Genomic DNA, 24,143 nt, shown 5'->3' on the forward strand with positions numbered 1-24,143 from the left:
CTAGAAGCTTTAGAAAGGAACCTGAAGCAAAGTAAAAGACGAATTAATCGGAGCTACAATTCTCTTAATTTGTGCTAGGATCTAAAAGGGTTGTAAATTTTATACCCATTTTTTATCATTTATTTTTCCTTCGAAGATTTTATTTTTAAGTAAGCCCTAAACCCCGTGTGGGGCTCAAACTTACAACCCTGAGATAAAAAGTCGCAAGCTCTACCGACTGAGGCAGCCAGGAGTCCCAATTTTATGCCCATTTTTAGATGGTTCTCAGAAAAACAAAGAATGAGCCCCGAATCACTATGTTTGATATATTTCATTAAAAACAAAACCAAAAACAAAATGAGTCACTAACTTTTTTTTCCCCAAAAGGTAAGGGTGTGGTTCAAAGGAAAGGTGCCTTATCATCTGTATCACATGCTGCCAGCCAAGGAGGGTGTCCAGGCAGGGAAAGCACCTGGCCTGTTCTAGGTCAACATGATTTCCTCCCTCCGTGGAGGGTCTGTCACGCTCTGCCCGCCTCTTGTCTTCTGACATACTCAACCTTCAACAAAACACTTAAAGAAAACAAAACAAAACGGTAAAACATCACATCCCCAAGCCAAATCCCATAGACATTAAAGTTTACGGAGAAAATCAGGTAGTGGTCGGTAAGCTAAATTTGCCTTCGTGCCTCATAACTGGCCTTTCTTTCTTTCTTATTTATTTATTTATGATGAAAGCACAAGTAGGGGAGGTGCAAAGAGAGAGGGAGACAGAGGATCCAAGTGGGCTCTGTGTTCACAGCAGCGGGCCCGATGCGGGGCTTGAACTCACAAACCGTGAGATCATGACCTGAGCCGAAGTCCGTGCTTGACTGACTGAGCCACCCAGGTACCCCTGGCCACACCTTCTTTTAAAACCCACTTGTGTGCACACGCAGACTTCTAACAGTAGGCCTTCATTTCAGAACAGAGTCTGGGATTTGGACGGCTCATGGGGGCTAACAGTCCTTCCACTAGTTCACCACCTCGTGACTTTCTAGATCTATTAAAAAAACACACACCCGCATATAGGATATGCCGTAACATAGGTCACAAACGTTGGGGATCAGTAGGAACTACACTCGTTTGGGTAACACATTCTACTTTCTCCTTTTCTAGGCATGCTTCGTGATATGTAATAACAATGTGGAAAATTCACGAGACTTTAAACAAGACCATGCTTAAAATTAACTGATTAAAAAATAAAAATCAGGGGCGCCTGGGTGGCTCAGTCAGTTGAGTGTCCGACTTCGGCTCAGGTCATGATCTCGCGGTGCGTGAGTTTGAGCCCCGCGTCGGGCTCTGTGCTGACAGCTCAGAGCCTGGAGCCTGCTTCGGATTCTGTGTCTTCCTCTCTCTCTGCCCCTCCCGTGCTCGTGTTCTCTGTCTCCCTCTCTCTCTCAAAAATAAACATTAAAACAAATTTTTTAAATAAAATAAATAAATAAATAAATAAATAAATAAATAAATAAATATAAATCACTGTCTGGGCCAGAATTTTAGAGCTGGAAGGAAACTTAAAGACCATCTATTCGATTTTGGTCAAACTCCTTCTGTTTCATAGATGAGGAAATCGAAGCCCATTGGAGATTTTGTCAAAAATATAAGTTTTAGACAAAACATGCAGTGCTGTCTTCAGCCATGCACCAACATGAACTAAATGCCTATGATGAGGGAGGACATAGATAAAGCATTTCATTAAAAATTTTTTTTTAACACACAGCCTTTCAGAAAGAGACTGTAGGAATTACCTGACCTCTTCCAAACTCTGGTTCAGCCTATTTTTTGGGGGGTGGGTGAGAGGGAGAGAGAAAGAAAAAGAGAGAGAAAGAGAAAGAGAATCCCAAGCAGGCTCCACACTGTCAGCACAGAGCCCAAAACAGGGCTTGAACCCACGAATCGTGGGCCCAAATCAAGAGTTAGACGCTCAACTGACTAAGGCACCAAGGTGCTCCGTGGTCCAGCCCGCTCTATAGATAGGTAAAGAAATGAAGCTCTATGGGCACCTGGGTGGCTCAGTCGGTTGAGTGTCCGACTTCGGCTCAGGTCGTGATCTCACAGTTCGTGGGTTCGAGCCCTGCGTCAGGCTCTGTGCTGACCGCTTGCTCAGAGCCTGGAGCCTGCTTCAGATTCTGTCTCCTTCTCTCTCTGTCCCTCCCCTGCTCACGCTTTGTCTCGCTCTGTTTCTCAAAAAATAAGTAAATGTAAAACAAAAAAAAAAAAAAAAAAAAGAAAAGAAAAGAAATAAAGCTCCAGGAGTGAGTTCAACTTCCAAAAAAACATCTAGAGAGGGGGCTAACTTCCCCTCTTGGTCTAGTGGACGGTATCTACCACTGGCTTGTGCTGCCACCTCCCTGAAGGAACTCCTTCCAGAAATCTGCAACTTAGCAGCAAACTCTTTCCAAAGGTAACAATGTATCACCAACCTAGCTACCTTCAACACCGTCAGAGTGTGTTACTCTCACTGAATGGGAACCCTTTGTAATCAGGTGCAGTGGTCTCATCTGGCCCTGAACTGCCTTCTGGCCTCTGTCCGGGTAGGCACGCTGAATATAAGGGCGGGGCCCGGATTCTTCCTGGGTGTCTACTACCTGCCAGGCATCGGGCTGGGCGCTAGACATGTCTCATCTGGTTTGATCTGCACATCTACTCTATCTTGTCGATATAAACCCTGGCTTTCCCATCCCCCTTTGAGATGAGGAAACCGAGGCATGGAGAGATTTGCCTAAGTTCCTATTTCTTTTTTTTTTAAATGTTTATTTTTGACAGAGAGAAAGAGAGAAAGAGAGAGAGAGAGAGAGAGAGAGAGAGAGAGAGAGAGAGAGAATGAGTGGGGGAGGGGCAGAGGGAGAGGGAGACACAGAATCTAAAGCAGCTCCAGGCTCTGTGCTGACAGAGAACCCCGATGAAGGGGCTCCAACCCACAAACCGTGAGATCATGACCTGAGCCAAAGTCATGCTCAACCAACTGAGCAAGATTTTTTTAAAATGTTTTTATTTATCTTTGAGACAGAGACAGAGCATGAGCAGGGGAGGGGCAGAGAGATGGGGAGACACAGAATCTGAAGCGGGCACCAGGCTCTGAGCTGTCAGCAGAGCCCGACGCGGGGCTCGAACTCACGGAGTGGGAGATCGTGACCTGAGCCGAAGTCGGACGCTCAACCGACTGAGCCACCCAGGCGCCCCGCTGAGTTCCTATTTCTAAGAAGCAGTTGACAGGGTACGCTCCCAAGCCTGCTCTCATTCCAGAGCCTGCTGTTTACGCCTCACTACAACCATTCATTTTGCCCCATAACTAGAAAACCAAAGGGAGAGGTGTACTGGGGCCTCCACCGTGACCTTGGGGGACTTACTGTTTGGTGTCCTGCCCACACACGGTTATGAGGAGGTGGCGGTATCGGGTGGGCCACGTGTGGGGGCGTTCACAGGCCCCAGGCCTGAACTTAAGCATTCTGTTCTCTCAGGTGGGGCCCTGGCTGAGCACCAGCGAACATCTGGAAGGCTGATCCTGCCTTAACCTAGGAAGCAGGAAGGATGTGAAGCTTCAGCCAGGAGAGTCACCCTAAGATTGGGTCCCTCAAACCTGCTTCTGTTGGGGGATGCTTCTTGTGGGGCCAAGTTCCAGCACGCTGCTTTTTCGGGGAGAAAGCCCCCCATGCTAGGCAGAGACCAACCAGCAAAGGGTCCCACCTGAGGGTGCTGAAAACAGCACCTGTCCCCACACTGTGCCACGTGCGGACAAGCAGCCACTGTGACATCACCCAGGCAAGAGCTTGGCTTTTTGAAAGACTAAAAGCAAAAGCCCTTGGAGGGATCTGAGAAGAGCTACGAGAGAGAAAAGAGAAAACAGTCACTGCAATGGCACCGGGCCACAAGCAGGGCAGCCAGTTAGCTTTCAGACGTCTGATACCACTTATCCCAGACATCAGTAAGTGCCATGCAAGAGCAGAGCCTTGGAGGAGCCCGGGACCAAGGAACAAGGCTGTCCAAGTCCGTAGCCCCTGCCTACCAAGTCAACAGGCTCTCTGGCACCTATTTGAGGGCTCTGGAGACAGATGGATGCTAGTGCTAAATGAATACTGGGCTTGGAGTCAGGACGCCAGAATTCTATTCCCACTCCTACAGCTTCCTATCTCATGATCTCCGGCGACACAGTTGCCCTCCCTGGACCTCAGTGTCTTCATCCATCTAACTATATATTTTTTAATGCTTATTTTTGAGAGAGAGAGAGAGAATGAGTGGGGGAGGGCCAGAGAGAGAGGGAGACACAGAATCTGAAGCAGGCTCCAGGCTCTGAGCTGTTAGCACAGAGCCCGATGTGGGGCTCGAACCCATGAACCATAAGATAATGACCTGAGTCGAAGTCAGACGCTTAAATAACTGAGCCACCCAGGAGCCCCAGTGTCATCTTCTACAAAACAAGAGAGAAGACTGAGCTGATTGCTAAGATCCCTTTCAGGGTTGAGATTCTGATTCCTTTGTTCTCGTGAACAAATTCAATATTTTCATTGTGAATTTCTTGGGTTTTATATTTCTACCAAAAGCATCCCTTAACTCCCTTTCCTCGTTGTTTGTTAATATTCAAACAGAAATCCACCAATAACTGTTAGCAATCTTCCTGAGCGTGTTCAGTTTTTCAATCAAGTATGGCATGTAGGGGCACCTGGGTGGCTCAGTCGGTTGAGCGTCCGACTTTGGCTCGGGTCATGATCTCGAGGTCTGTGAGTTCAAGCCCCGCGTCGGGCTCTGTGCTGATGGCTCAGAGCCTGGAGCCTGCTTCGGATTCTGTGTCTCCCTCTCTCTCTGCCCCTCCCCTGCTCATGCTCGGTCTCTGTCTCAGAAATAAATAAAACATTAAAAAAAAATTTCTTTTTTTAAAGTATGGCATGTAATTACCATTTCCTTTTGTTAATTCACTTAATTTTTTTTTCAGAGTGGAAAAAGCACTATCAAAATGCATCCAAGTGGTAAAAGAGAGAAATCTTGTAATAAATTTTATTTTATTCTTGGTAGAGAGAGAATGTGCAAATTGGGGGGAGGGGGAGGGAGAAACTTAAGCAGGCTCCACGCTCAGCTCAGAGCCTGACGTGGGGCTTGACCCCATGACCCTGGGATCATGACCTGAACCGAATTCAAGAATCGGATGCTTAACTGAGTCACCCAGGTGCCCCGAAGAGAGAAACCTTAAAATCTAATGACCATTTTTCATTGTTTAAGTAATGATCGGTCCTGAGCTTTATTTACCATCTGGTAAAGATACAAATTTTAGGGTAAAATGAGGCTTAGAGAGGTTAACTGACTTACTCAAAATCACAAAAAATGACGTGAGCAAAGCCCAGATCACTGGAGTAGACACCCAGTAGTCTTTCCACCATAGATCATTATTTTCCTCATCATCTGGCCTTTCTAGATTGTCTGCTATCTCTTGGTTTAGGAACACACACATAGCAAAGCCAATACTTAGTGCAACAGAACCGTGGCCAGAACTGCCTTTGTCCCGCTAGGTTTATTTTTCTAAGGTGAGGTATCTATCCCACCCAAAGGCATTCCATCCCCACAGACCCTGACAAGGAGAAATTCGTGTCTCGGGTGGCCCAGAAAATTCAGGGTTCAAATGTCAAGTTTCTACCTCCCTGGAAGGTTCTAGTTTGGAGGACAGAAAAGATGGAGTGTTCTTGGTATTTCCCTGCATTTCTTGGAAGAATAACTGAACTAGGTGGGACACAGAACTGGAGCCTTCTTACCTTCAGAGTTCACAGCCAGGAATAACCTAGCCGTTGTTTCTGGAAATCCGCTTTCAAAGAGGAAAGCAAAGGATGAAAACATGCAAAACCAGGAAGAAACTGGAGGCATGGCATTTGCTTCCTTTTTTTCCCCAACAGGTCAATATCCAGACCTCACTCCACCATTTCTGTTTGGATTCTGTGGCTATCAGCATGTGTAAGTGTGCTTAAGTATTTCCAGATTTGCTAATCAGAATATGTGACCCCTTTTTTTCCACACGTAAGAAGCACCCCGCTGCCCTCTCAAAATGAAACACACGTGAAGACCCTTCCTCTAATGAGAATAAGCGTCACCCATGTATTCCTATCAATTTTTCTACCAGTGGAATTACAAGTTGTAATTTCTAGAAGAGCAAGACCTGCTGGCCTGACTGACAGGTTATTTACATCAAGTGTGTTTTCAGACAAGGTACAGGCAGGACAAATCAGAGGGTTTAAAGGAAACAGTTCTATAGGGAAACCGGGTCGCTCACTTTTGCTTTTCTGGGGTGCTGGGCTGATTGTGAAAATGCAAAGGTAAAGAAAAGCCTAGAACTTGGCTACCTCTCTTAAAGACTGGAAAGAAGATGTTCCCCTGCTGGGCTTTGAAGAGCTCTCTGCAACTTTGACCCCACAGACTCAGCATTGCCCCAAGCTCTTCTGTAACTGGCTTTTATTGCTTTAATTAACCGAGGCTAGGTGGGACAGATTTACTCCACCTCTGTAATGTCATTGTTGCTTGCGAGTGGCTGGCGGCAGGCCTTTACCTCTCCCCCTTGATGCCTGGCCTGCACAATTAGCGCCTTATTATAGGTTGGCCTCACGTCTAATTGCTACACGGGCTCAACTGAGCACTTTGTTTCATTGTCTTGTTCATGCGCTTGTTCAAGTGCCTGGGCTCCCCAGCTAGAGCAAATCCTAAACTCCTTTTAGGCAGGTGTGTTCAGTGTCTCATCTCTTTGGGCCCACAAGAACACTAGACACTCCCAGGCCTGCAAACAAACACTTCCTGTTTGAAGAGCTTCCGGATGTCTATTCTGGGAGGAAGGCACATGGTTAGAATCTGGGTCTCCATGCCTATCTCAGTCCTCCGTCCCAGATCCATCATCCTTCTCTGTTGTTGAGGGCTCTCCTCAGCTACTCTGAGTTAAGCTGTACTTGGCCTGTATGTAACCTTTTCCCTTATCTAAAAGGATCGACTGAGGGGCGCCTGAGTGGCTCAGTGGGTTAAGCGGCCGATTTCTGCCGAGCTCGCAGTTCGTGGGTTCGAGCCCTGTGTCGGGCCCCGTGCTACAGCCCAGAGCCTGGAGCCTGCTTTGGATTCTGTATCTCCCTCTCTCCCTGCCCCTCCCCCACTCTCGTTCTTTCTCTCACAATTAAAATAAACATTAAAAAAATAATACAAGGGTTGACTGAAACAGACATCGGAGTGTCCCCCTCAGCACCACGTTCTATGTAGTTTTCTACATTTCCTTTAGAAAAAGGATTCAAGGGATGTGAACTTATGCTTGAAGAGCTCCTTTGTTTTTGGAATAAAAAGTACAGCTCCTAGGGCAGTTATCAATTCCATAACAAACACAGCCCTCCTTCACCAAATACTCCAGCAAAACAAAGGGGAGCCTGGTGGGAAGACTGCATAAAGGGATGGTTAGGAGTGCAAGGATGGGAGCTGGATTGCCTGGTCTCAAATCCTGGCCCTGCCATTTTCTAGTCATGTGACCTGTGACCTTGATCAAGACAATCGACCTCTCTGCCCCTCAGTTTCCCAATATGTAAAACTGGGATAATACTTGCCTCATAGGGCTCATGTGAGGATAGAACAGTGCTTGGCACATAACGGGCACTATGTAAGTTAGTGTTAAATAAAAATTAATAGAGTACAGAGATTCAGAATGGACAGACCTACAAAACAGTATGCCCCCCAAGGAATCTGACAGTGATGGGAAAACATGTTGGTTTTATAGACTAAGGTGTTACCCTTGGCTTCTTCGTTTTCTGGCTAATGTGCATTCTTTGAACTGCTTCAATAAATCAAAAAAGAAGTCTGAGTTTGTGAGTTTTAAACATGTGTAATGCATTGTCACAACCAATGTGATAAAAAATGTTTTGGAAACATTGGAATAGAATGATTAGTGAAGGTGCTGTTGTTTCAGTAGAGAATTTAAAGTAAACATTCCACTGTTTACACCTTTCAGACCTAGTCAGCCTAAAATGTCAGACATCATTCATAATATTAATATCATAATAATATTATTATTGTCAACCCTTCTCCAGCAAGGAAACTTTAGCCAATTGTCAGGGGAGTGGTTCAAATATATGTTCTATATTTTTAAAGACCTGTTGAAAGATTTCTATATAAAGATGATTCCATGGTATCCAACTCAGACTCTTCCTTCTTTTTAAAAAAATTTTTTTTAATGTTTATTTTTGAGAGAGAGAGACAGAGCGCAAGCGGGGGAGGGGCAGAGAGCGAGGGAGACACAGAATCTGAAGCAGGCTCCAGGCTCAGAGCTGTCAGCACAGAGCCCAACGCAGAGCTCCAACTCCCGAACCGCAAGACCATGACCTGAGTCTAAGTTGGACGCCTACCCGACTGAGCCCCCCTTCTGTCTTTTCTAATCTGTCCATTTGCTGCCACCTTTTAAACCTTCAATCCTCTTAGATATCCTAGCTACTAAAATTCCATGTCCAGGGTCTCTACTTTCTGAGCAATCTTCTAGAAGAAAATATCATTTCTAACATCAGCAGTCCCTTGTTACCTCATCAGAAAGATCCCCATGTGCCACAACAGGTGGGGCACCTGTGCTTTCATTCAGAAGAAAACCCTTTCGGCTTCACCTCTCCCAGTTTCCCTGAAGGGCAAAGTCCAACCACGTGAGATGTCTTCCCTATAAGTGCACCTACAGAGAACTATGTAGAGACATAAGAAAGAACTGATGTCCAGTCTACTAAGAAGTGATCATTTATTTTGGAACTCAGCAGTTTAGAACTTAAAGAGTATGGGCAGGTCCTTCTTCCCTGTACCCTCCTCTGACCCACCTCCCTAACCCCAGTGTGCTCATTGGTGCCACCATCATAGCTCTTAACCATGTCCTGTGGTTAGGTTGACCCAGAGTCCTTCCCTCTGCCTGGGGAGCTTCTCTGGGCAGAAGTTGTGTTTTATTTGTTTTAGTGTTCCAAGGTTGGCACAAAGCCCATCCATAGTAAGCTCTCAGTAATCTGTGAAACAGTACTGAAGCTACTATCTGAGAAATACATTCTTTAGATGATTAAGCTGTCAAGGGTTATTGTACTTTCGCTTTTGAGAACAGGGAGGCTCCTTAGAAGAGGGACATTTAGAAAAGTCATCAGATCCCCTTGCTTCAATCACTTTGGGTTAACTTTCCCCCATCTATCCACATAACCTTTTTAAAATCTGTACTTACCCTATCTGCCTCACCTTAATGGGCTCCTTCAGTGACCCTATATTCACCTTGCAGGTATCCTTTCTGGATATCTAAGGCCCATACTTTTACTTCGCTACCGCCAGGTCTGGCTTTTTTTCGGCGGCGGGGGGGGGGGGCAACAGTCCACAGCTCCCAGCGATCACTCCCTCAGGCCGAGCTTCCAGCCATCGCTGGAGATGGCTGGGCACTGTGTCCTTCGCCAGCGCCGGTTACCAAGACTCTGCCCCCTCCTCTGGGAGAATGCTCCAGCGACCACCCCGGACAAGGGGGATCCTGCAAGGTTCTGGGTGTGCGTCTGGTCGGCCCCAGAGAGCGGGCAGGGAGGTGGAATCCTTGGGGTGTAGGACGCCTCGGGACTAATGGGCACTCACTTCTGGCTCGGACCCTTCCCACCGAGAAGGAAGTAAAGAGGGCTTCAACGTCTCTTCTTTTCAACCATTCTAGGGACTAGGGAAACGCAGGAGGGAGGGCGGGGGGTGGGGGGAAGAGAGGAGGAGAGCAAGGAGACAGCCCCTCAGGACAATCACGACGTCCGCCCCCCCTCACTCGGGGTCGGTCTCTCTTCTCTCTCTCCCTCTCCCTCTGCCTCTCGCTCTCTCTCACACACGCACACGCACACACGCGCGCACGCACGACCTGCTACTTCAACTCCAGCTCCCAGCAAACTGCGACGCGCGCCTCTCCCACTGCAAGTCCTAAGCTCCCGCCCCGGCCCACGCCTCTGGCCTCACCCCAGCCTTTTTCACTCAACCCCAGTTCCCCCTCCCCACTGACCGTGAAGCCGGAGGCAGTTCCCCAGTCCCAGGCCCCCGGTGGGGCTCCCACCGCCGCCGCCGTCGCCTCCCCCTGCAGCCCCCGACCCGGGACCCGGCCTCGGGCTGCAGCGATGGCTCCCCGGCACGAGGCGCCGCGGCTTCCTGGACTCGTCCAGACACGGGGCGGCGCGCAGGAGAAGCCCATCGAGCTGCCGGCGGTGGCGGCAGCAGCGGTGGCTGCAGGAGCGGCCGCCGCGCCGGCTGATGACGCACAAGCGCATGGGTTGGGGTGAGGGGGGGCGCGGCCGGCGCGGGAGCGACGCGAGCCGATGACGTGCGGCGAACGGGGCGGCTCGGCAGCATGGCGTCCGTGGCGCTGAGCGAGGCCGAGAAGGTGTATATCGTGCACGGCGTTCAGGTAGCTACGCCGCGGCGTCAGGCCCCGGGTGCCCCTGGCCCTGCGCGTCTCGGCGCGCCCTCGGTTCGCTCGGGAGGCGGCGGCCAGGCGGCGGGCTGGGTTTACCTTGTGGTTAGAAAGCACTGCGGCCGACGTGTGCCGCCCGAAACGCGCGATGCGGTTGTGTTCAGGACCCCACGGCGAGCGTCCACTTAGGACTGTGTGCGTACCTGCAGCCTTCCGCGTGTACAAGGTTCCAAACCTGGATGGGAAGGGGTGGGCAGTCCCTGAGGCCTTTTCTCAATGAGGGAGCATCGCCCCCGGGGCAGACTGTTCAGCTCTCGCGCGTCGCATCACTGGGCTGAGCCTCGCTTTTCTCTACTAGGAAATGGGGGTTGGCGGTGGGCTTCTGGCCCGCTGTTCCTTACCTCGTGGTTGGGAAGCACAAGGAGAGAAGACACTGAAGTGAAAGCGCTTTGAAAATACAAATCGCCCACCGGAGGGGCGCCTGGGAGGCTCAGTCGGTTAAACACCGGACTCTTGATCTCAGCCCGGGTCTTGATCTCGGGGTCCTGAATTTAAGACCCGGGTTGGGCTCTGCGCTGGGCGTGAAGCCTACTTTAAAAAAAAAAAAAAGGCGGATTTACAGCTGGTGGCCTTAGTTCTGCCGTGGAGGTCTGAGATTCCCAGAGGCAGCTGTAACTATAGTCAGATCTTCTGTGCTTAGTCTTCAGTCCCAGGTCTTGACCTCTCCAGAGCGAGAGTTGGAGAATGCTGGGCCTAATGAACTACCAGGGAAAGCCAAGTGTGACCTTATCGGTAACCTACCCAGATGTACCTTATCTGTAACACATCCCCAAATGTCTGGGCAAAGCCTCACCACAATCCTGTTCTTGCCCATAGAGACCTAATCATTTTGTGTTTTACTTTTCACTTTTGGTTCAGTAGGGTCGAATTTACTTCCTGGTGTCCCCTTTCCGTCAGCCTTTGATTCCTTTATTATTCCAAAGATGAATAAAGTAAAGGCAATGGAATATAAGATGTTTGCTAAGGGAGTGGTATAGTTTGTGGGGATTAAAGGAGCTATACAATATTGGTCTGTGATGTTCGGAGGGCTTCCCTAAGGAGGTGGAATTGCTCCCCTAATCTATGTCAAGTGTTCCTCCTGTGTATTTTCAGGACTCAGTATTCATTCATTCAACCTAGAACTGAGCTAGACTCAAGGGATAGGAAGGAGCCTGCCCTTATATAGCTCCCATGCTAGAAGGAAGAGACAGAAATTATAGATCTCTTTGTGTGTTTGTATGTGAAATTGTACTGATAGCTGTAAAGGGAAAAAAAATCAGGGACCTGATCTAGTCTGGGAAGTCAGGGGAAGCTTCCCTAAGGAAATAGTATTTGAACTGAGCTCTCAGTGCGCTTAAGAATTAATTAAGTAGGTTGGAGCCTTGCAGGAGGAAGGGAGGCTGAGTCTACCCACAGGCTTTCAGGTGGAGAAAGTGTGGAGCCACAGGGGTGGGCTGGGGGTAGTGGTGGGAGATTAGGTTGCAGAGGTGGCTAGAAGCCTGATCCTAGGAGTTTTAGAGGCTCAGTCACTCCATCATAGATCTTGGGAGGTAATAATCTGTTGATTTGTCTGTATGGTACTTTTAAAACCTTGCCAGTGTCCAGCACTTAGTAGATACTCAGTGACATTGAGTAGGGTATTTCTTAAAAGGGAGGTAAGTTGGACATTGTTTTCATTTTTAAAATTAAACCTCTGTCTTACCAGTACCATGAACATATTAGGGCCACAATTGTTGGTAAATGGTCTGTTCTGTGTATGGTAGAGCCATACAGAGTAACTGACTTTAAATAAATCTCTTCATAAGGACTATTAATGTTGGCCACAAAATTGCTGTATTTATGGAGGAGGGAAACTGAATTTATACCATCTGAATAAAGGTCAGAAGGCAGGTGATTGAGCTTCCACTGACTCAGTTCTAAAATCGCCTCAACTTTTGGGGCATCTGGGTGTCTTAGTCGGTTAAACATCCGACTTCGGCTCAGGTCATGATCTTGCAGTTCTTGGGTTTGAACCCTGCTTCAGGCTCTGTACTGACAACTCATAGCCTCGAACCTGCTTCTGATTCTGTGTCTCCCTCTCTCTGCCCCTCTCCTGCTCTCACTCTGACGCTCTATCTCAAAAATAAACATTAAAAAATAAAAAATAAACATTAAAAAAAGAAAGACTGGGGCGCCTGGGTGGCTCAGTCGGTTAAGCGTCCGACTTCGGCTCAGGTCATGATCTCACAGTCTGTGAGTTCGAGCCCCGCATCGGGCTCTGTGCTGACAGCTCAGAGCCTGGAGCCTGCTTCAGATTCTGTGTCTCCCTCTCTCTCTGACCCTCCCCCGTTCATGCTCTGTCTCTCTCTGTCTCAAAAATAAACAAACATTTAAAAAAAATTAAAAAAAAAAAAGAAAGAAAGACTGAGTTAATTTTTTTTAAATCACCTCAACTTTTGTTTTGTCTTTTGACCAACTTCTGTTTTGGTCTTTGAGGGCCAGTAGTGCCTCACTGGAATCCTGTTCTTGCCCTTACCTATAGACCTACTCGTTTTTTTTAATTTTTCACCTTTGGTTCAGTGTGGTCAGTTTCAGTTTCTGTCATCCCTTTCTTCTCAGCCTTTGATTCCTTTACTATCTTAGGGGTATTTCATCCTGGTTTGGTGGTGGTTAGAAGCAGTTGAAATTAACCTCACAATGTGTGTTGAGGACTCAGTTGCTAGTAATGGTAACCAACTAACTGGCCCAAGCAAAAAAAGTATGTATTAGAAGGTTACAAGTGTTTCTCCAGGAGTTCAAGGTCATCTTCAGGCTCTTCCTTGCTCTGCTGCTTTTACGCTTTTGCTTTGTTCTTACCTGTCTTCAGAGTGGCTTTCTGTTTCTCAGGCCATGTGTTAGAAAGAATATGGTTACCTCTTAGCTCCTGGGATTACAGTTCCTCTCTATAAGAAACCATCCCTTCCTGAGGGAATGGATAGACAGGCTCAAGCCGGCCACTGGGAGGATGAGGCACACTTGAGAGAGAGCAGTTTGAGAACAAGCAAGATGAATCATTAGGTCCTGGCAGAATACGGAACCTCATTCAGATAATTCAGGAGACTTTCATGATATCACTCTTGATAATGCTATGGGGGGGGGGGGGGGTGGTTTCAAGGATCAATAAGAGAGATCAGGAAGCCCAAAGATGAGCAACCAGGGAGTAGATGTTACCCCTGGGCTGAAGGGGGCCAAAGGAGGCAGTTGTGTTACCAGATGCTAGTGATAATTAGAACAGTGGAGGAATGACTGCTCAACAGAAATTGTAGGCTTGGGTAGATGAAGGTGCTGTCAGAAATGTGGTACCAATTAGGGGTGCTGGGGATAGGGAGCGGGGAGCATTGTCTCCTCTCCTTTTCGACCTTTCATTGACCAAACCCAGCCACAAGCCAGTAAAGGGAGCCCAGGTGATGCAGTCTGGAAGGAGTCAGCCTGGTGCACAGATGAGAGCAGAGAAAGATGGAGAATGGATCTGAGGGAGTGGGGCAGGAAAAATGGAAAGGTTGATCCATCAATATTGTTAGCATACGATTGGACTGGTTTCTGTTAGGTTGCCTCTCACCCTTGAAGGCTGGGATGTCCCACTTTTGTTAGGTACATATTATAATTTTTTTTTATCTTTATTTTTGAGACACACACACACACACACACACACACACACACACAGAGATGCAAGCGGGGGAGGGGCAGAGAGAGAGGGAGACACAGAATCCGAAACAGGCTCCAGGCTCTGAGCTGTCAGCACAGAGCCCGACACGGGGCTTGAACTCAGGAACTGCGAGATCATGACCTGAGCCGAAGTCGGATGCTTCACCGACTGAGCCACCCAGGCACCCCTGTTAGGTACATGTTATGATTTTTATGTCACTGAATCTTTGAAACAGGCTTGAAGGTAAATATTATTAATCTCTACGTTGTAGATGAAGAACTGAGCTCAGACAGGCTAAGTCACTTGTTCAAGGTGACACAGAAAATGTGTAGTGGAGCGAGGACAGAAATCCAGATCTGTCTGATTGCAGAGCCCATACCAGATCCTCAGGCTGTTTTCCTCCTGCAGTGAAAGCCATTGTCTTCCCTTCCTTAAATAAGGATCTGAAAACAAAGGCCAGAGAGAATCCCCATTTCTACTTCTCTTTCTTTTTTCATCTGGAAGCATGTGAGCAAACAGGAAGGAGGAGGGAAAGTTCTGACTCACCCCCCACCCCCTGTACCATTTTTCTAGACTTTAAAAAGTGTATGACATATGTTATTATCTTTTCAGGCAGTATTTTTTCCGTATTGGCTATAAGTTCCGTTAGAACCCTATTTGCCTTTTCTTGTACAGCTTTTGTGTTACTAACTTGTGTCTCAAACTTTTTTTCTCTGTTTACAATATTCAGGAACTGGGGGACAGATTTCAGAATTTGCAGAATCTAGGATTTGTCCTCTTTGGAGTTTGCTTCACTGGCTAGAGGTGTGTTTTCTTCATGAGAAGACATCGCTAACCTCCGTCACAGCCCAGTGACTCTGACGCCTGGAAGTACCTTTTACTCAGCCACAAAGTACAGATTCCCAGGCTTTACCCGGACCTTCTGAATCAGAACCTCTGGGGATGGAGCTTGGGAATGGACATTGTCATAAAGTGTTGGGAGATTTTGATGCAGCCAGCAGACATTGGCCCCTGGGCAGACCACTGGCCTGGTCCAGCTGAGAGCCTGCCGTGGAGTCTCAGCTCCCGCCTGCCTGAGGTCACGTGGTCGCCCACTGTGTTTGCAGGCTCCTTTCCCAGCTCTGCCATTCACAGCCGGAGAGATTTTATCTGAGCAGTGGAGCTAACCCCGCTCCCCCACCTGCACACACACACACACACACGTAAAATGAGAACATGTCCATCTGGGGGCCGAATGGGGTTGTGAGGAATGATGAGATGACAAAATATACGGCGCCTGGCGTGTGGCCAACCCTGAAGAAACGTTGGCTCCTTTTCAAGTTTGTTTTTTCCATCAGAAGTATGACTTTGTCCTAAACCATACACACTGTAGCCCCAGGCTTCACGGTGACCCCATTAGGGGTTCAGGCTGTGGCTATTGAGATTGAAACTCTTTCAGCGTGGAAGGCTAGAGATGATTGAATTATCTCAAGAGAAAGGGGATTTGGGGCACCTGGGTGGCTCAGTCGGTTAAGCGTCCAACTTCGGCTCACGTCATGATCTCACGGCTTGTGAGTTCAAGGCCCGTGTCGGGCTCTGTGCTAACAGCTCAGAGCCTGGAGCCTCTTCAGATTCTGTGTCTTTCTCTCTCTGCCCCTCCCCTGCTCACACTCTGTCTCTCTCTGTCTCTCAAAAATAAAAATAAAAACATTATTAAAAAAATTTAAAAAAAAGGGGATTTGTGGCAAGAGCTAGGAAGTCCCTAGGGAGCTCCAAGGCACCATATCCCATGGGCTCCAGCGTGGATCACATGGTCTGCACTGTCTGCCTGTCTTTATGTCTCTGGCGACACCTCCCCTTCTCTGTCCTGAAGCGTATCCCTTCTCTGCAGCCATTTGCTGTCTAGCTTCCCTTCATCTTGGTATAATCTGACCCCTCCCCTAACCCCCGCCCCCTGCCTTTCTTCTGTGTGGCCTCTCCAGCCTCCCTCCACACCTGACGTGTCCACTCCTCTTTAACTCCCTTCTTCTTGAGTATTTCCCAGGTCAGAGATCACATTCCAAGGAGAGAGTATGATTCATGCCAGAGGAGCTGGTTGCTCTCTGGGTTGTGAGCACCTACCATTGGCTCAGGCTGTTGGAGGTGGATGGTGACTCGGTCATGTGGGCTCAGTAGACACGATAGGCTTTCCAGGGGTCTGTTTACTGGTGCTCTGGCCATGACCTGGACGTTAAACTGCACTCCATAGGTTTAGACCAGTCCCTAGCAATGGATTAGCCCCACCAGGAGGCATTCCCCTTGGGGCTTTGGCAAAGCCATGTTATGGAATTTTTCTTGGCAGTCGAAGGGAGGTGTAGCTCAGCTGATGGTTTCAGTTTCTTTTCTGTGGCTCTAGCTTTCTTCGTAAGCATCGCTGAAGGAGCAGCACAGAAGGGGGAGCAGGGCTGAGACAGGTCTTTAGCTGTAAGATTGAGCAGTCGGTACTCAGCTGCTCAAGCTGGCCATGCAGAACTGGAGCCAGCCCTCAGGGCTCTTGATCTGGAGCCCCATGCCCTTTCCATTTGCAGGCCCACGGCACGGAAAGGCCGCGCTCAGGCACTTTACAAGGTGAACAGAATCCCACCCTTGCGAGGAAATGCAGGACTACTCAAATACGCTTGGAGGGGGAATGAGGATCGACATCTGATTTTGCCTGCGGTGGCTTGAGCGGGGCCCGCGGAGCTGGATCTGATGTGGTCCTTCTAAGTGGGGTCGTGTTCCAGTAGGGGTGGCGTTCCAGCTACCGTTCGCTAGCACGTCCGAGGTGGTGGACATGTCAGAGCAAGGTGGAGGGGGTTAACATCACTGAGGACACAGTCTAAACCTCCCCAAGCACATTAGGTTAGCAGAGTCCACTTTCAGCTTCGGTTAGGGAGCCATAGGACTGGGTTGTCTGGGTGTGAGGAAAGCAGCTCTGGGTGGAGTCACCTGTCCTTCCAATCTGTCACAAACAGTGAGACTGGTGCCTCAGGGACCTCGTCAGTAACCTCTCTCCACGGTTGTTTTCGAGGATTCGGTGAGCTGATACGCGCCCCAGAACAGGAGAAGGGAACTGTGGAGGGGGCATTCTGCGTGTTACACTGCGCTGAGGGTCCCCTGAAGTGACTCCTGGCTTCTGGATTCTCCTGTAATTCTGTAAGGTTGGGGTCAGTTCCCCTTTCTGGACGGACGGACCCCAAGCTGTTGAGGAACTAACTTGCGTAAGGTCGCAAAGCTGGTGTGTGACAGGAGAGGTTTAAATAGAGGCTGGAGGGGACCCCACCACACCACACCCAACTGGGAGTTAACAACTGGAAAGTCCCGGGAGCCACCCCCGCCCCCTCGGCAGAGAAGGACAGGGCCCCACTTGGTGGTGTCGTCCTGCACATGTTGACGACTCTGTTGAGTTTTTGAATGGAGCTTTCACTTCAGGGCGGCCCCTGTTTAAATGTTCACACAGGGATTAATTCCTTTGCTTCTGAATACTACCAGAGAATAAATATCGTGGTCGGGCCTCTGGCTCTGAGCCAGGCCAAGCAGGTTTGGGTGATTTTTAAGCCTTTTATGAGGAATGCTGGATTAAAAAAAAAAAAAAAAAAAAGAAAAGTTGTGGGTGCAGTGATTCAGACTAATTTGTTTGGGTTTTTTGGTTTGTTTTTCTCTTATTCTCTTAGGTGTTTTTTTGTGTTTTTGTTTTATGTATACATTTTTTATATTATATGCTGGTGAGTGGGGGAGGGGAAGAGGGAGAGGTTTTTTGTTTTTGGTTTTTTTTTAGTTTATTTATTTTGAGAGAGCACACAAGCTTGAGCAGGGGAGGAGCAGAGACAGAGGGAGACACAGAATCTTAAGCAGGCTCCACGCTGTCAGCACAGCCCGACACAAGGCTCAAATTCATGAACCGAGAGATCGCATCCTGAGCCGAGCAAAATCAAGTTGGCTACTTAACCGACTGAACCACCCAGGTGCCCCAGAGGGAGAGAGACTCTTCAGCAGGCTCCATGCTTAGTGCAGAGCTTGACATGGTGCTCAATCCCATGATCCTGGGATCATGACCTGAGCTAAAAGCAAGAGTTGGACGCTCAACTAACTACCAGAGCCACCCAGGCATCCCAGTCCTTTTTTCCTATCCAAAAAAAAAAAAAAAAAATTCTATGCATGCTTGCACAGAAAAATTTGTAGCTTTTTGTTTATCTCTTATTTGTCACCTGAGCCCTTCCCATAGAGCCTTCCCCAGGGAACAGAGAGTGATGTAAAGGTTGGAAAGGCAATACCTGGTGAGGCCCAGTTTTCTGGCCCCCTCCCAGTCCCATCCTGGAACAAGGGGCATGTCACGACAAAGGGTTGTGACTAGGTCTTTCCAGGGAAGTGGTATTTTATTTTATTTTTTTAATGTTTTATTTATTTTTGAGAGAGAGAGAGAGAGAGACAGAAGGCAGGATCCTGAGGCGGGGCTTGAACTCACAAACCATGAGGTCATGGCCTGAGCTGAAGTGAGACGCTTAACCAACCCCGCCACCCAGGCGCTCCCCAGAGAAGTGGTATTTTAAAGGCATAGTGGGGAAGCCTGTCACCTTGTGGCCTCCCTGCGTGCAGAGTCCTCTTCATCATCAGGACCAACTGGTATAGCCAGCATCCTCGCAGGGAGGCCGTGCTCACTCCTGTTGCACGGTGGAGAGACCCTTTAGAACGCAGGAGGCCACGTGGATTTGTTACGAGGTCTGGCGCGGGGTTCGGGTGCTCCTTATCGGCTGTGGCCTTGAGCCGGCCATTTAGCATCTTTCAGCCTCTTTCCTCATTTGTAAAATGGAATGAAAAAAAGCTCTCTTACAGGGTTATTGTGAGAATTAAATGTGTCAACTGTGTAGCATTTCCTGGCACATCACTTCCTATGTGGTAAAGGCACTGAGGGAGTAGCTACTGTTCATTGTTGCAAATGATTGCGGCTGTTTCAATTTACAGGCCTGTGGAATTAGAGCAGTATCTTTGAGGCCTTCTGATTCAATGTCCATTCTTTTAACAGAGGAGGGAACTAGTCTAGAGCATCTCGTCCTAGGTCAAGCAGCTAGTCATGGCAGGACCAGACCCGGAGCCCATGACTAATACTCGTAGTGATTGATCGCACTTGCACCTCAAGAAGGAGTCTTTTGTAAAGGATGTTTCTGGGCCCTGTTTTCACTTTCCTAGCAGGGCATCCTGGGGGGGGGGGGGGGGGGCGGGGGGTGGAGCATCAGAGATTGACCTAGGAAGCCTTTCCTGTGCTGCTGTGTGCTGTGGGGTTGTTAAGAGACAGTGACATAGTTTTGGGATCCTTTAGTGAAGAGGGGTCACTTTATCTAACTCATTTCCTAGACTTGAAATTCTGTTGCTTTCAAGTACAGGTCTCCCCAGACTCACGATGGGGGTTGCCTCCAGCAAGGGAATGGCCTGGGGAGCGGATGAGCCGGCAAAGGGACTTCAAGCTGACTTGTGATGCTTATTTTCTCTTCATTAAGAGGAATTGGGGGAGGAAAAGAGTAGAAACGAACAGGGCAGATGGTGGGGGTTGGGCTTTGCTGGATTTCAGTGTCTCAGAATCAAAACGTCAGTCATATATGCAGTTAGCCAGGCAGTTTAAAGATAAGTTTGTGACAGTTACATACTTCAGAACAGTGTTTTTAAAGTTTTTGAGGAGCATTAGCTCCTTTGAGAATCTCATAAGCTAATGAGTCTTTTTCTGAAAGAAAAAAAAAAAAAGTGCTTTCAAAAGATGTTTGCAAAGGGGGCGCCTGGCTGGCTCAGTCAGAAGAGCATCCAACTCTTGATCTCAGGGTCGTGAGTTCGAGCTCCGTGTTGGGTGTAGAGATTACTTAAAATCTTAAAGAAAGAAAATGTTTACAAAGAATAAGGAAGGTCTCTGTGAGCTGATGTATAGTGATTGCCCACATATGTATTAAGTGTTAAAAAAAAAAAAAAAGAAAGAATAAGAAGCAAAGTGTAAAAGAGTATCTGTAGTGTGCCACTCCTCATTTAAGAAAGAAGGATAAAATATATTCATGGATCTGCTCATTTGTGCAAAGGAAATACAGGAACTATGAACCAGCAGTTAAATAGCCTGGTTACCTGCCTGGGGTGTCTGGGAACGAGGCAGAAAGATGGGGGTGTGAAAATAGGGCTGAGGGCAGAGCCACCTTTCCCTGAGCACACCTTTTCTGATAGCTTTGACTTCTAGAGTCATGGTGCTAGTCTGCATACCCACAACGTAAACGGGTAATTAAAAGTAGCCAGGATGCGGGGCACCCAGACTCGAGCACAGACAGGTACCGATGAACCTCACAGGGGTAGGAGGGAATAACAGGCACGCTCAAGGAGGGGGAGACGATGGAAAATGGGATGTGGGGTGGGCACTCACTGTAAGGCTAAAGACAAAAAGAACGCCACACAACTGCTGTCCACTAGTAAATTTGTTGCTCGCAGGGGTATGGGTTAGCAATTCTGAAAGTACTTCGTGAGTATACTAAGATTTAATAAATACCTTGTGGATAATGAGAGCCAGGTGTCTCCCTGTCTGAGAAAGAAGTTATAAATAAGACACGAAGGAAAGTTAGAACCAGCTATCAGGGCCTTTTTTTTTTTTTTTTTTTTTTTTTTTTTAACATTTATTCATTTTTGAGAGAGAGACATAGACAGAGCATGAGTGGGGAAGGGGCACAGAGAGAGAGGGAGACACAGAATCCGAAGCAGGCTGCAGGCCCCGAGCTGTCAGCACAGAGCCCGATGCGGGACTCGAACTCACGGACCGCAGGATCATGACTTGAGCCGAAGTCGGACGCCCGACCGACTGAGCCACCCAAGTGCCCCATATCAGGGCCTTTTAAGAGCTGCATGGATAGAAGAGCTGTATGGGTTAGTGCTGTGTGGGTGAGTGTAAGTACGTACGTAGTTATCGAGCTCTGTCTGCTGAGAAGGTCTGGAAGCAATGACACCCCAGTAGCAGTGAACTTGCTTAGCACCCAGATCCTGGTTTTTTAAAGCACCATTCTTCAATAAAAGGAACCAGGACTCCTCGGAGAAAGGGCTGACCCCGAGGCCAGGGCAGGGAAAAATACAAGAGGCTGGAACATCTTGTCTTGTCAGAGGTAAAGGTGTGCTCGGGAAAGATCGCAAGCGTGTTGAAAGAATGCAGGAAGCAACCCAAAGGAACTCCCAGTGGCCAAATCTGGAACGCGTTGAGCAGCAGGATAAGTAATGGTCGTACTGGATCACAACCACAGCATGAAGTGGGTATCTGTGAGATACGTGGATAAGAGTAAATAAACAGGGATAAAGGGCAGGCAGGACGTGGGCCACCCTGAAACGCATCTCCCGCAGCAGAGGTCGGCAAGTTTTTCCTGTAAGGGGCTACATAGTGAAGATTTGGGGCGTGTGGCTCGTAAGATCTCTGTCACAACCGCGCAGCTCTGCCGTTGGAGTGTGAAGCTGCCATGGACAACCTCAGCGCACGGACCTGGCCGTGCTCCAGCGAGACGTTTTACAGAAGCAGGTGGCCCCCGTGCCGAGGTGTGCCGTCCCTGTTCTAGAGAATGCCCAGGGTAGAGATGATAGCTGGGTTTTTTAGCCATTAACAGAGTAGATTTTGTTCAGGTTAGGGTGCGGGAGGCCTGCGGCCGAGAGAGTTGGGCTCTGTGCCCCCCACAGTGCATACCTCCTGGTGCGGTTTTGGACTTGCAGACTTGGAAAGAGGCAGCCTATTTCGCCTCTTGTTCCGATTTTGTTTGTTCCGTGTGTCTGTTTGGCATAGTGGGATGTGGTGTGGACTTTGCACTGGGACGTACCTGGGTAGAAACCCAGTGTGCTCTCACCAGCTGTGGGACGTCGGCCACATGGCTGCATCGTGGCTGCATCACATCCGTCAAGCCGCTTTACTTCTCTGAGTCTTTGTTTCCTCAGATGTAAAATAGGAATATTGTTACCAGCAAAAGGAGAGAGTTTTGGATGATTCGCTAAGGGGGAAGGGGATGTTGTACTGCCTAGTTCTCTAGGAGGGAAATGGCACGGATGAGTTGAGGAGGCTGTTGGTGCTTTGGTTGTGGTTGTGTTAGGATTGTGGTCGTTGCACTTAGGAAGACCTCCGTGTGGACGGCCGTGGCTGTGAGGACTACCGATGTGTCGAAGTGGAAACCGACGTGGTGTCCAACACCAGTGGGTCTGCCAGGGTCAAGCTGGTGAGTACTGTGGCCACGGTCCGTGCCCGGGGGGAGGATGGGCAGGTCCTAGGGGACCAGCTGCAGGCCCGTCGGGGCTTTGGGAGCACATACATTTCTGGGGTGGACCCAAGACCCAAGCCAGATTCTGGGTGGGTATCTGTCTAGATCTGAAGGACCCTTTACCTTTCCAAAGGGCCACTTCACAAGTTCCTGAGAGTCCCCGGGGGCACAGTCTGGGAGAGGAAGGAGGCGGTTGGGTATGTGGCTACCTGCCCTGAGTGAGGACCCTTCTTGCGTGTGTCTGCAGGGTCACACAGACATCTTGGTGGGAGTGAAAGCCGAAATGGGGACGCCGAAGCTGGAGAAACCCAATGAAGGGTACTTGGAGTTCTTTGTTGACTGGTCAGTACCATGCATATGTTTTTAAAGAAAAACGATTTAAAAGAAGATTCAGAGGGGTGCCTGGGTGGCTCAGTCGGTTAAGTGTCCAGCTCTTGATTTTAGTTCAGGACATGATCTCATGGTGATGAGATCAAGCCCCGCCTCAGGCTCCACCCTGATCGTGGAACCTGCTTGAGATTCTCTCTCTGTCTCCCTCTGTCACTCCCCCACTTGCAGGTGCACCTTCTCTCAAATAAATAAGTAAGTAAGTAAGTGAGTAAGTAGATTGGAGACTGGACCTCTGGTTTCCTTTGAGCCCACTTTGACTTTGTATTCAGTCATCACCTCTGCAGCCAGCAGGTATTTCCTGCACTCCTCCTATGCGCCAGGCACTGGGGTGTGTGGAAGAAGGCCTTGGCTCGAGTCCTGCCCTTGTCCTAGTCACCTGGCCCGCACTGGGCCTTGTCCCTGTTGGAGAAAGGAGGGCATCAGGCAGCCCAGCACATGGTTGTTATGAGAATCCAGTGAAATGGTGGGTATTACAGTGCTTTGAAGAATGTCAAACATAGATAAATAAGGATCATTTGGTCTAAAATGTCTTGTTTCTCCTCCTGCTCTAGTTTTGCAGAAAACTTTTCATGACTTGCTTGGCAGAGCAAGGACGAGGGCCGGCCAAATGGCCTGACAGACAGAGGGAGTGGCAGCTAGGCAGGCCGCGTGGCTGCTAGAAAAGTGAGGACTCCGCAGTTTCTGCAGCAGCCAGCCTTCTCTGGCCAGCTGTGTGATCTCAGGCTAGTTACCTAGTCTCTCTGTGCCTAAGTTTCTTTATCTAAAAAATCGGGGTACTAATACTCTTGTGAGGATGACGGAATGAAATAAGGAAGGCAGAGTGAGTGCCAGCACCGTGACTGGCTCCCAGTGGGCTTTCCATGAGTGTTCTTTCTCCCTCCTGTTGCCTCCCCTTTCTCCGGCCTTGGGCTTTTTAAACCTGGGATCCTAGCTCAGTCCCTCTTCTGTCTGGAACATTGCTTCTAACTAGATGGTGATGGCAGGCTTTCTCGAGGTGGGTGAGGCTCTCTATTAGCTCATGCTGGGTGCAGGTATGTAATACTGGTTCTGTATGGGAGTCCCCAAGACCACTCCCGTATTTGGAGATTTGCTGGAAGGACCCCCAGGACTTAGCATATAGTTGTACTCGCAGCTGAGATTTATTATAGCCACGAAACGCGGCAACGTGTGTGATGATTCTGCCCATGAAAGCCCATTAGAGACTCGGCCCCCGAGATTTTCACTGGGGCTGGTCACATGGGCACCCTCTGCTGAACACATACCAAAATTTCCAAATCCCAGAAGGAAAGCAGATACTCCCTTTATCATATTATTTGCACAAATAGTCTAGGCACAGCAGACCACGGTTCACTGTTGACTGGGAACACTGAGAGTCAAGTTCCCAGATGCCAGCCGAGGGCCCA

The 24,143-nt window shown here is 48.7% G+C and overlaps 2 protein-coding genes across 12 annotated transcripts in view; one reads left to right on the forward strand and one right to left on the reverse strand.

Annotated features, from left to right (window-relative positions):
- The window catches only part of ZDHHC3 (zDHHC palmitoyltransferase 3), a 59,734-nt gene extending 49,620 nt beyond the window's left edge, over positions 1-10,114 (reverse strand). For 10 of the 11 annotated variants that reach the window (XM_060630783.3, XM_060630786.3, XM_060630780.3 and 7 more), the window contains exon 1: positions 10,000-10,114. The gene's annotated coding sequence lies outside the window, so the exon portion shown is untranslated. Of the gene's footprint in view, positions 1-3,370; positions 3,679-9,999 lie in introns of those variants that run through there. The other variant, XM_078443174.2, reaches the window with a different exon arrangement.
- A 153-nt stretch (positions 10,115-10,267) lies between these two features.
- The window catches only part of EXOSC7 (exosome component 7), a 36,693-nt gene continuing 22,817 nt past the window's right edge, over positions 10,268-24,143 (forward strand). Inside the window, exons 1-3 of the mRNA XM_060630797.3 lie at positions 10,268-10,398; positions 22,207-22,308; positions 22,598-22,692. Coding sequence (XP_060486780.2) covers positions 10,342-10,398; positions 22,207-22,308; positions 22,598-22,692 — 254 coding nt within the window. The 5' untranslated portion in view covers positions 10,268-10,341. The remainder of the gene's footprint in view (positions 10,399-22,206; positions 22,309-22,597; positions 22,693-24,143) is intronic.

Source organism: Panthera onca, chromosome A2 (assembly GCF_046562875.1).
Source record: "Panthera onca isolate mPanOnc1 chromosome A2, mPanOnc1 haplotype 2, whole genome shotgun sequence".
Lineage (NCBI taxonomy): Eukaryota > Metazoa > Chordata > Mammalia > Carnivora > Felidae > Panthera > Panthera onca.